At 54.8% G+C, this 12559-nt stretch overlaps 1 protein-coding gene across 1 annotated transcript in view; it reads left to right on the top strand.

Annotated features, from left to right (window-relative positions):
- Nucleotides 1-8793: 8793 nt before the first annotated feature.
- The window catches only part of PHF2 (PHD finger protein 2), a gene marked incomplete at its 5' end in the record, with an annotated part of 83473 nt that continues 79707 nt past the window's right edge, over nucleotides 8794-12559 (top strand). The window contains one exon of the mRNA XM_084269757.1: nucleotides 8794-8891. Within this exon, the coding sequence (XP_084125883.1) occupies nucleotides 8794-8891 (98 nt within the window). The remainder of the gene's footprint in view (nucleotides 8892-12559) is intronic.

The raw sequence follows: 12559 nt of genomic DNA on the forward strand, positions 1-12559 counted from the left end.
TGTGGTGCCACAGTTCATCACTTTTAGTGCTGTCTTACATCCAGTCCCCATAAACGCGGGCAGGCGGGTAATTACTGACAGCAGAGACAATTTAGGGGCCGGGTGTCAGCTCAGCAGGGGCCCAGCGTGGGCATCCCAGGGTGCTTTCCTTGGCCCTCTCACGTGAAGTGCAGCACTGTTACAGGCAGAAGAAAGCGAGATTTGAGCGATCTGCTCAACTGTGAGCGGCTGCATGCGCCCCTCCCACTAGGGATGGTGAGCAGGGGGGTGAGGAAGGGCCGCAACCATTTCATTTCCTGCGCTGGTGGTTGTGCTGTTGAAGGCGGTGGTTGCGTCGCTGGATGCCTGCGTCACGGCCGAGGGGGATGTGAGCCTGCCTGAGCAGCAGCTCCCGCGCTGCCTTCCGGATCCTTAGTGAAAAGTCTCGGAGGGACAAGTTTGTCAGGGCTGTGGAAAGCCCCGTGGCCAGGAGAGTCCTGCAGCAACCAGCAGCTGGGCGGGCTGCTTCTGTGCCCCTCGGTGAAGGGCTCTGGTGACCCCTTGTCAGCACTTGACGGAGCCCCAGCACCCTGTCACAGCGTGCATGGGGACTGTGTTGGATGGATAGTGCGGCCCCTGAGCTGTGGAGAGATGAAAGGCGAGAACCAGTTTTTTACCCACAGTCAGTGCTTAGGAGTGTAATTATCCAGGCCCCAGGCAGATTACAGTTCCCTCAGTGAAAGTCTGTGTAATCCTTTTTATTGTGCTGAAAGCCCGTAAAACGCCCCGAGCCAAGCCTGGCCATGCCCTGGGCAGGAGCACATGGGTGATGCAGTCCTGGAGTAAGGTGAGGTCACTGTTGCCTACCCCTGTCCCAGGGTTGTGCAGCACGTTGGAGCGTGGTGGTTCCCAGTGCCAGCTTTTCACCAGTGTCCCTCCCACCCCAAGACTCCCAACCCACCCCTGGGTGAACACAGCGATGCATGAAGGGCTGGGGCTGTGCCCGCCAGATGATGGACCCCCAGGACACCCTGAAACCTCCAGTGGGTTTTGCAGGGTTCAGCTTAAATCCACTTGCTAACTTCAGCAAAGCTGGTGGCAGTATCTGTGCAGAGCAAGCATGCAATTTCTATCCACCCGGGGGTACAAGCAGGTTTTGCTCTGCTTCCCTCTGGGCACTGCCCCCAGCCTTGGGGGGGTTTCTTAGTGACCCCTTTTTCCTCTCAATCTGATGAGTTACAGAGGTTGCACCCCCCCAATCCTCTGGGCCAACGTGAGTGCCTGCAGCTGCTCCTGCCATTGCCTCCTGCAAACCTGGAGGGGCCATGGGTCTCCTCTAATGCTCCTCTGTTGCCTGATCCTCACTCCTCCTAGTCCTTGACCTGAGCCACAGGTCCAGGCACTACTCAGTCTGCCCTGTCCCAGTCCAGCATGCAGCAGCAAGGTGGGATGCAGCAGCGGGGTGGGATGCAGCATGTGCAGCGCAGCCCAGCTGAGGACAAACCCCATGGCCCAGAGACCCCGTTGTGAGTTCTGCACTGCAACACCTCCTGGAGCCAGCGGAGGAGAGAAGCTTCTGAGCCCTTCCACAGGGACTTCACCTTCCCACAGCAAAGCAGAGGGTAAGAGCTAAATAGTTTCTTTATACCTGAGCAGAGGATGCTAATGCCGGGAGGAACTTGTGGGTTTGGGCAGGAAAAAGTTCTGAAAAACACCGTAGGATTGGAATCTGTCCTTAGTTTGGCATTTAGATCTGGGGCTCACTGGGGTATTTTGTGAGATAAACAGCTGAAGGTGTGCCCCGGTTTCTGGTTGAAACCGCAACATTTCCTGCAGGGCTATGTGTAACAATGTGACAATTAACAAAATAAACCCATGCGTGAAGGATGAGACCAAAACCATCAAGTAAAAGGCAAGGTACAGGGAAGCAGGAATGTCATAAAGTACTGACAACATTCTGCTAACTCAGTGGTTCTGTCACGGTGTTTGTAACCTGCTCAAAGTTGTACTTGCCGGGTGCTGCTGGTGTGTGCAGAGGGTGAAGGACGTGGGCAAGGAGCTAAACCTGAGGAAGTGGGGAAGTAAGGAAGGAAGGTGGACCTGTGTGGGTGATGGGAATGGATTTGGGATGAGATGGGGATGGGGTGGAATGAGCAGAAGCTGGCCAGTGGGATGTCTAGTGGCTGCTGGGGGGTGGTGTTGGGGCCAGGCGGCTTCTGGGGTGCCCAAAGCCTTCTGGAAGGGACAAGGGCAAGGGCAGATACCCCAGCCTGCAGGTCAGTCTGGGCTCGCTGCTGGGCTTGGTGTGCAGGGATCACACTTGGTTCTCATCTGCCCTTTTAAGTGGCATCTCAATGAAGTCTCAGCAGGTCGGTGGGCAGCAGCCCGTCCTGGCATCCGTCACTGGGAAGCGTGTCCCCAAGTGTCACTTCTAGTAAACCTTGTCACTGCAAACATCCTTTTGCCCTGCACCTCCCTGTCAGAGCTGTGGTCCTCTAATGTGTAACTCCGCCTTATTGGTGCTCTGCTCTGTGGCAGGCTCTCAGCCACTCAAAGGAGGAGTTACACACGCTTTGAACTCTGCCTTACTCGGTCAACTTATGGCTTCTCTGGCTTTGTAAAGAACCAGTGCCCTGATCCCTCATAAAGCACAGTGGGGACAGGGGACACAAACAGGAATTTGACACCAGTGATGGGCTTGTGTGCATCTTCCTCCTTTACAAAGCTTCATAGAAGACGTGGCCCCGCTCGGGCTGCGCCGGGTGAGAGATGGAGACAGCCGCAGTGTGCTCGGGGTGAACAACAACAACCTCGAGCCAGACTGCCGAGTTATGAAACCTTGTTTACAAGTGCTTTAAGTGTTCACAGAAAGCGTTTCACACGAGGCTCTGTGGTGACCATGGTACTTGAGTAACCATGGCCCAAGTCCTGGTTTAAAATAAGAGCTGGGCTGGCAGGCTGTGTCGCCTGGGGACAGTCGTGGCGGCTGAGTCGGCGATGATGCCCAGAGCTGCGGAGCGAGCCTGGGAGGAGCCTGGCATCTCTCCCCCCTCAGAAGATGACTTTTTCCCACAAAATGTGGCCACCGAGTTGTGATTCCCAGAGACTGCCACTGAATCTCTCCCAGTAGTTTCCTCCTTGGGGCATCTCCGCCCTCGTACCGGTGGCTCTGCTGGCTGTGCTGAGCCTGGATGCCCTCACTCCGAGAACCAGCCATAAGCAACAGGATCAGTAACATGTCTTTTAATTAATATTAACAGTATTTTTTCCCCCTTCATTCTGCCTTTTGGTTCTTTTTACCTGCAGCGCTACCGGCAGGGCTTTGCCCCAGTTTTAACATTGCCTTGGTGTGGCCAGGGGGCAGCCAGGGTTTTAGGGGGGCAGGGGCTGGGCTGGCATGTGAGGGATGTGGGGATGTGCTGCAGTATCTCGCCTCGGGGTATTTTTTTTAATGTAAGTGTCTGTGAGTGCCGGAGCTTCAGCCGTTACATTTGCGTGCAGAGCCTGAAGAGGGCTGCCGAGCATAACCCGACTGTGCTGGGCGGGAGGAGCTGGGCAGACTGGGGCAGAGGCAGGAGGCTGGACGTGGACACGTCTTCCTTTGGGTTTTTTCCTTATTTTCTCCACAATCTTCATGAGAACCCTTCCCAGGCACTGGGGCACTTCGAGTGCGTGTGAGACTCAGGCACTGAGCAAGAAAGATGAGGACGGTGCAACGTTGATGCTGGGAAGCAGCAGAACTCCACAAGCACATGAGCCAACTCTGGCCCCGGAGCACCTTACACCAAGCTGAGCTGATGCCGTCCTCACACGGAACGGCTCCAAGTGTGGCAGCCGTGGGTGCCAGGTGGGTGCTGATTGCTGTGGCTACACGAGGTGGTCAGTGTGTGAGTGGTCCCACTCGATGCCACCCAACACGGGCCATCGGGGCCAATGCGGGTTAGGCAGAGTGAAGGGTGAACCCCACAGCAAGCCCGGGGGTCTCCACAGAGGACCCTCCACACCAGCCCGGCATGGTGATGGTCCTGCTGGCAGGACCACGAAAATAACAGCAGCCCCATCGAACTGCTTGATGCTCCCTAACCTAACTGTGGGGCACAACGTAAACCGGGACTGAACCCAGCCAAGCCACGGGGCACCCCAGGGTGAGCAGCCCTGCGGACCCTGATGCCCCCAGCACCGAGGGCACAGGGTGCCCCCTGGGTCTCTTTCTTGTATTACCTATTTAATCTGTTCTTCTGGAGGTTGCATTTGGTGAAGAGCTGCACAAGTAACGGGACCAGTGAGGGAAAAGATGTGGCCGGCGCGATGGGCTTTGAACTTCAGGACCACGTTTAACAGGAGCATTTCTGCTGATGGAGTAAGTGTTCGCTTCGGTCACCAGCTGGTGAAACGTGAGTCACTTCACTGCTTTACACCTGTACAATGCAGGTGAAAGCCACTTCAGAAATATTGCTCTGTGCCACATTCACTAAACCGGGGCGTCTCTGGGCTTGTCTGTGAACTAGGAGTGAGGTGCACCTCTGGGCATTTTCTGAGTTATAATTGTTTACCCTAAAAAAATTAAAATTCAAAAAATAATTTTAAAAATACCATGTAAAAGTAAAATAATATAAAATAAAAATCAGAAGATTAAAGCGACTGAAACATTCCCATTGACACCTGTAGGATGGTCAAAGCTCAGATTTTTCTCCATGTGCCCTGCACAGATTCTGGTGACTGACAATAATTGCAAGATTTTAGTGTAAGCCTGACACTGATGCCCAATGAAGTCACTTCTCCCTGTCAAGGCAGTGCCTGACATGAGACTGGGCATTGAAATGTAAGGCCAGAGTGAGAAGGTGTGGGTAGAGTCTGATACATGCGAACAGCATTGAAAGCTAGAAATACAAAATAAATCCTTTAAATAGGTCTTTAAACTCATTTTCTACGTGAAAGGCCCTTTTAATCCAGTCTCCTCTTTTTAAACATTTTAAATTAGAGACACTGTGTACACCCTCGATTGCCTTGCTTCCTCTGTACATCTCACCGATCCCCCAGTTTGGGCTTACCAGGTGTTGTGGTGGCATCTGAACTCTGACTCCAGTGCCACAGGCTGATGGGTGCTGCTCACCCTTGTGCCAACCAAAACAGGACCAAAAATCGGTACAGTGTGGTGTGAGATTGAAGTAGTCACTGCAGCTGGGAAAGCTGGTGTCAGAGGGGAAAACTGGAAGGGACATGTGCTGTCGTCTGCTGACCCCTCTCTTGCTGCAGATTGGCTGTTTCAAGGTTGGTTTCAAAGGTGGCTTAAAGAGTAGATATGGTCAAGAGGAAAAGAAGAGCACTTGGTGTACTCCTCTGCAGTAGCATGGAAATAACCAGGGACAATGAGTCTAAAGTTACAGGGCATTGTAAACCAGAAAGACCTTGGATATACCCCTGCAGAGGACATCTATGGAAGAATGGCACGGATTGGTAAGACAAACTGGCAAGCTCAAAACCCAATGGCGATGCTTCTCTTGATACTGGTGACCATGCCTGAGCTCTTTCTAAGCACCACACCAGGGGTGGGACCGAGGGCTTAGTACTGTGAGCCCTCACTGCTTGCAGTGAAGAGCCTGCTTCAGGATGCTGCCAGCAGTGGTACTTCTTCTCCTGGGTGACTCCAGTGCTCCTGGCACATCCATCCTTTCCTGTGAGCTCCAAGACAGCAGCAGACCTCTTCACATGACATAGCCCCCAGACTTCAACCACTCCTGCCTGCAGGTTCTGCGACCACGTGTGGATGTTTTCTGGGTATCAGCCTATGCTGCTCTTATTTTGTCTTCCCACTCCCACCCCATCCCAAACTGATTTAAAAGTCCGTGTTAAAAACTCGGTTCAGAATGTCAGTGAAGTTGACCTGATGACGAAATCACATCACCCATCTCAGCAGAGCTCTACCACTCACTCCTCCCTGCCAGAAAGCAGCCAAACCCTCTCTCCTTGAGTGGCTTCAAGATTGAAATACGCATGGAAAAGTCAGGCTAATGTGACAACCTCAAAATTAGTCTCTTGATCTGCTAATCCCTGGCAAGACAAGTGGTAAGATTCCCGAGTTCCCAGAACACAGCCACCGAGCCTCATGTAGCTTGTTTCCATGTGGCACCAGCAACATCAGCTCCAGCAGCATCCAGCACAATTTAAGATAATCCAACTGGTACCCAGTGGTAGGAGGTTTAGCTCACCAGTGGATGCAGAGGGGGTGTGCTGACACTATAATTTTTTGAAGCAGGGCTGTTTTCATGGAGAAGTTTGTGGGGCTTTAGGAAAGGCAAAGAGGAGATAATTTTTCACAGGTTGTGCAGGTTTGGTGTGAGCAAAGCCCGTAAAGCAGCTGGGAGAAGGAGGCAAGCGCAGAATGTGAGGCGGGTGAGTAGCTACATTTTCCAGTGCTCCCATGCTCTTATTAAAATCCTGGTTTTATGATAGGAAGGCAGCACTCCAGGTTGCAGTTGCATGTGTTCTGGGTGTGCAGAGGCCTGACGTCCAACTTCCACGGGACTGTCCCGTACCAAAGGATGTCAACATTGCTGGGAGCTCTGCTTAAACCCTGAGCTGAGAGGTGCTGGTAGATGCACTGGATGCTGACAAGCAGCAGATGGGCTCTGTAAAGCGGCGTGCAACTCTCGCGATGGTTCCTGAGCCTTCCCTCCTTGTCCTGCTTTACTCCCTAGACTTGCTCTTCTACTTACTGATTGAAGCTCCAAGCAATTAAAATCATGATAGATCCATCTAAACATAAGAGAGAGCTGATTTTTAGAGGGCAGGTACTCAGCACGATGAAAACCGGCCCCTTTGTGTGTCACGAGACACTCGAAACAAGTCACTCAAAACCGCCAAGCCCCAATTTAAACTGCAGGCCTATAATCTTCCCCCCATGTCACCACACCTTGAGCTGTGTCAGAAATGTCATCTCACTCTCGTAAACATCCATGGTGAACTAGAGTGTCCCATTTCTGACTCTACTTCAAAGGTAGCTCTGCCTCCACCCCAGATGACAGTCACCTCTGTGGCAGGTAAATTCAGTGGGCAAGGCAAAGCCATGTTGACAGTCCTGCTCCAGCTGTCCCAAACCGGCTCTGCCTGCGTCGACAATGGTCTTCTCTCTGGAGAAAAACTTAAAATTCAAGTAATTTAATCTCTTGAATTTCTCTCGTCCTCTACAGGTGTTTCCTGGGGAATTTTGCAAACTGATGAAGAAAGGCAGAGAAATGCAGATTTTTTTTTGCTCTAAGATAAATAGAAGATCCCCTCCCCCCCCCCCCAAAAAAAAAAAAGTGATGGATTCAAGACACTGATTCCATCGCAACCGGAATTAAAATCACATCTCAGTTGGGACACCCTTTGCAGGTACTTCACAGGAACAAGCTCTTGTGCTTCTCAGGGAAGTGTGATGATAGCTACCAGATGCCCTTGGGACACGGAACCCACTAAAATGCCCCACAGCAGGATCCTCCGGACCACTTTGAGAGTCTCAGCATTGAGGAGAAGTGAGCTTCTGCATCCTCAGTGTTGGTTCAAGCTTGAGGGCTCCTCTTCGGCCTCTGCCGCTGACCCATCCCTGAAGCCGGTGGGTCTATGCGGGACTACACGTGGGTTACGCGCCCCGAGTGCCCCTTGAAAGCGCGTCCCCAGCACCGTTGGCTCTGACCGGGTGCTTCGTAGGTGTGTGGAGCCTCTTTTCTCCCTTGGGTGCAGCAGCCCCACTTGCTGCGGTGACAGCGCTGACACGGGTGGGGGTGAGAAACTTTATCTGCAGTGATGCCATTCTACCAACTAAAAAGAAGGAGGGGGGGTATTATTATTGTTATTAATTAACCCAAATCAAGACCGATGGGGTCTGCGGGCCTTACCCCCATTCCCACCCATCCCATTCCCACCCACCAGTGGGACAGCACGACACTTCCAGCCACTTTCCAGCGCGCCCGCTCCGCGATGCCGTGTCCTTACAAGACAGGGTTGCTGTGCTCCGCTCTCGCAGAGCCGCGCCGAGCATCGCCCCGCACTGAGGGCCGAGTGCGAGCAGCCCCGGCCAGGGCTTCCCCCCCCTTCCCCCCCGCATCCCCACCGCCGCACGCCCCGCGAGAGGAGAGGGGGCAGAGCCGCCTGAGGGCCGGTTTTTAAAAGCGAAAAAAAAAAAATTAAATGTATTAATAATAATGATTGAAAAAGCGCTCGCTCCTCGGCAGCGGGAGGTAGAAGCTCCCCCCTCCCCGCCGAAGCCCCGCTCACCCTCCCGCCGGCCGCTCCGCCGAGCCCCGCCGCCGCCCAGCCCCGGCCCCGGCAGAGGAAATATTGCAATGTTGCAAGCTGACGTAAGGACATTACAAGGAAAGGGCTACATTTCGGAGTGTTTATGAAAAGCCTCGGTACTGTACTGTCACCAGGGGGCACGCAATAGAACGCATTTCGCCAAACATTTTGAATAATAATCATTTAACAACAACAACAACAAAAAAAAGCCCCAGTCCGGTCGGCGCTCGCAGAGCCGGAGGAACCATGCAGCCAAACTTTGGGAAGCCCTTTATTATTTTCCTGACATTGCTCGCCCGCCCTTGAGGAGCCGTAATTGTATTATCTGATTTTTTTTTTCCTCTCTTCTTTTTTTCCCCCCCTTTCCCCCCCCCCCCTTTTCTTTTCTCCCTTCTCCCCCACCCCGTCTCCTCGACATTGCAAATCCGCTGCGTTTCGGCAGGAGCAGCAGCCGGAGCGACCCCGCGGCAGGAGCCGCCGCCAGCCCCGCTCGCTCCGCTCCTCCGGGCGTCCAGCCTTGTTTTGAAGGGAGCTAACATGGCGACGGTGCCCGTCTATTGCATCTGTAGGCTGCCCTACGACGTAACCCGCTTCATGATCGAGTGCGATGCCTGCAAGGACTGGTTTCACGGCAGGTAACACAAAGAGATCGGGCCTTTCCCCCCCTTTCGCCGCGGTCCCGCCGCCTTTCGCCGCCTTTTCTCCGCCGGGCAGCGCGGGGAGCGGCGCTGCCGGAGCCGCCGCCGTGTGCAGTTTTCCAACAGGCCTTTTTGGAGAGGAGGAGGAGGAGGAGCCACTCTGCCCCCGTCTCTCGCTCGCTCGCTCCCCGTTGTATTTTTTGTGTGTGTGTGTGTGTGTGTGTTTTGTTTTGTAAATTTTGCTGGGTACCCCGCTCAAAGCTTTCCCCCCCCCGCCCCCCCCTCCCGTATCTCCGGGGCTCCGGTGTCACCGGGGTGGGGGGGCCATTGTGCTTTCCTCGGGGAGGGGATCGTTCCCGCCGGCCGGCTGGGCGATGGCAGCGCGGCGCGGCGGCGGGCTCTTACGGCCGGGATGTTGTACGTCCCGCGCCGCCCTCCCCTCGGCTCTACACCGCTTCCCTTACGGAGACGGGGCCCGGGGCGGCGGGGAGCCCGGCCGCGGCGGGGCCGGGGGGAGCGGGGGACCGTGGCGCCGGAAGACGGGGCTCCGCCGCCCTGTCACCGGGCTCCGGCGCCTGGCGCGCCGGGCCGGGCCGGCCTTCTATTCGGGAGGGGGGAAATTCCAGGCACCCCCCCTCCTCCCCAGTCCCCCGCGGCTCCCCAGGGCGGCGGGAGCAGGAAGGCGCGGGGGGGTAGTGGGAACGGGGGGGGGCAGCCGGGGTGTTTCCCGGCTGACAGGGCTACCATCGCCGCGCCAGCCTTGCGGCTTAACCCTTGGCGGGGCGGGCGGAGGGCTGAGGGTAGCGCGGCGGGGCCCAGCTCCGCGCCCGCCCTGGCGGAGGGGCGGCGGGCGAGGGGAAGCCCCTCCGTGCCGAGAGCCGGGCGGGGCGGGAGAGCGCTCTCCCTGAGGCGGGGAGGGACGAGCGGGGAAAGACCCCGCTCGCCCAGAGCCCGCCCCTGAGCCGGGGCAGGGCACCCCCCCCCGCCCCGCGGAGAGGCGGCCGTTCGGGACCTCAACCACCCTGCTGCGCCTAACGGTGGGCGCCGGCGCCTCCCCGGGCAGCGGGGGCGGCTGACCCTGACCGCCGCCGCCGGCACCCCCCGCCCCTCCGCCCGGGCCGGCCCTGCCGCCGCCGCCGAAGCGCCCGGGGCCTGCCATAGCGGCGGCGGCCGCCGAGCGGGGGGAAGCGGCGGGCGGGGGAGGGGAAGCCTGAGCAGGGCGGGCCGGGGCGGAGGGCTCCTCTTTTTTTGGCTCGTTTCTCCCCAAACCGTCCTCACGGAGCGCCGGTGCGGCAGACAATGGGAGGGTGGCCGCGCTGGAGTTGAGGCGGCCGGGTGCAACTTCAGGAGTGTGCGTGATTATTTTTCTGCCCGGTGAGAAATGGGGAAGCCGCTGACTGGATCGCCGAGAGCGTTAAAATTAACAGAATGACTCGAGAAGTCCGTCCTGCGGGCAGGCTGCCGGTCCCGGAGAGCTGCGGCGGGGGGCGAGGGGGAAGGAGCGGGGACCCGAGCTGCTCGGTGGCTGGCTGCCTTCCAGCCGTGGATGGGAGATGCTGGAGAAGCTGAAGGAACGGGGGTCTTTGTGGGGCTGTCAGCTGTATTTGCTTCAAAGAGCGCCCGACCAGATGCGTACCGCACGGGCAAGGCGTTGGGGTGGCAGGGACTCTTGGACGGTGGTACCGGCGGGTCGTTGTGCTGGGGGAAGAGGTGGAAGAGGAGGCAGTGCAGGCTCGTTTTCCTTGCCTTGGGTGTTACGGAGGAGGCTGATGGGAGCGTTACTGGCTTTGCTGCAATTCTCCATGAGTGATAAAAGTGTGAAAAGTGAAATTAAAATCCAGTAAATCACCTTACGGCAGGTATTCAGTCAGGTTGATGTGTGCCTCTTTCGTTTTAACCAATTCGGGTAATTGTCTCCATATAGTTGGTGGAGGAGGTGAAGGCACAAGGCACTGCGTTGTGCAGGTCACAGATGCCCCAGTAGGCCCTGGGTCAACCCCAGATCTTCCCCAAAAGTACCCCTGTGCACAAAAAAACCTGTTATAGAAACTTTGCCATGGCATCAGGGATGATGTTCCTCCATTGATTTTAAAAGTTGTGTGGAAACATAAAGTACTGGAACAAATAGCTCGGGTGCCAGTGATGGCGGTGGGGTGCTCTACATGTGTGGTTTGGCGTGCGGCGTAAAGGGTGTGTGCTTGCCTGTGTTCACTAGGACGACACGGATTAGGTCAATTTAGAGGCTGGAGAGAAACTTTAAGTGTTGCACACTTGGAAAACTTAGTAGCATGAGAGAATGAAGCTTTTCATGCGATGTGGTGGTAGAGGGGCTTCGTGGAAAGCCAAACAGCAGAATGGAACGTTGTAGCTGAAGAATAAAATGACCGTTTCATGGACAGCTTGGGGGCAATGTCTCGTGCACGCACAGAGAAAGGTATTTCATTCTGTGGCATGGAGGGGTGGAATTGAACTGTAGCAGGGGGGGTGTTGTACCCACTTTGTTTAGCTCATGGTGGCACCCAGAGATGGACTTGGAAAAAAACTCAGAAGAAAGAGACTTCTCACCATGCCGAAAACAAAGATTATCCTATAGGAGAAACTGACTGATTTGGTAGAAACCAGCTTAGGTGTGTCCCTGTTTGCTTTTCTATGAATGAATAAATGTTCAACAAACTAAAATAAAAAGTCAGGATTGGGTTGTATAAAACTGTCCTGTCTCTCTCCTAGACACTCAGAGCACTCGTAGTGTTTACTGTAGCCAAGACAAGGCAGGTGTGCAAAGCTGCATGCTCCTAAAGAGGCTTACCCAGGACTTTTATTGTTTCATCATACGTGGGTCATGACATGGCATACAGTGTGCATCTCAGAAACAAAAAAGTGTCATTTCTGTTTTGGTTTTGTGGAAGCAGATCAGGTGCTTTAACGCTGCCTTTCTGACAGTAGTTTGCAAATGTTTAAAGAATTGTTTTCTCATGGTTTTATTCTCCCTTGCATCTGAGGTTGGGTAACATTTCCGTGGCAACTTCAGGAGTTCTGATGGTAAATTCATGTCACAGGAATATCAGATGCACATTGAACTGATTGAATGCTGTTTTCAAGTTGGGAACGGGGAGATGGAGCCATCGACAGGTTGTGGCCAGGCACCCCTTGGCCACCACATGAACTTGGCAGCTTGCTGGTGTGGCACTGACTGCAATTTGGAAATCACTGCTCTGTGTCACTTCCCCATACAAGTGCCAGAGGGATGGATTTGGGGTTCTCTGAGGCTTTTCAATATCACTGATAGTTTTTATTCTCTCTTTCAGCAAGGATTTCACTCATGAAGCCATGTTAGATTTTTCCACAGAAATCATTACTTAATCCTGAGAACCATCTGGGTCTGGGCTCACTGCTCTTTCCTGGGTGTCCATCATCCTCTGCTCTTAGGCCTGCACGCTGTGCAGGTGCTGCGTTAGGCCCTAGGACTGACTGATACGTGTGCATGACAGGTTTCTTCTGACAGACAAAGATGAGACACCTATGCAGCTTTTGTAGGTCAGCAGCCTTTGGTAGCCTTGCTCATGTGGTGGTGTTGAAAGAGTAAAGAACTCCTCATAGTTAGCTCTGTTCCTTTCAGAGAGCTTTCTGAGCCCCTTTGCTACGACTGCACGCTGCTTATCATTGGA

This window comes from Gallinula chloropus (assembly GCF_964237585.1).
Source record: "Gallinula chloropus genome assembly, chromosome: 12".
NCBI classification, from domain to species: Eukaryota; Metazoa; Chordata; class Aves; order Gruiformes; family Rallidae; genus Gallinula; species Gallinula chloropus.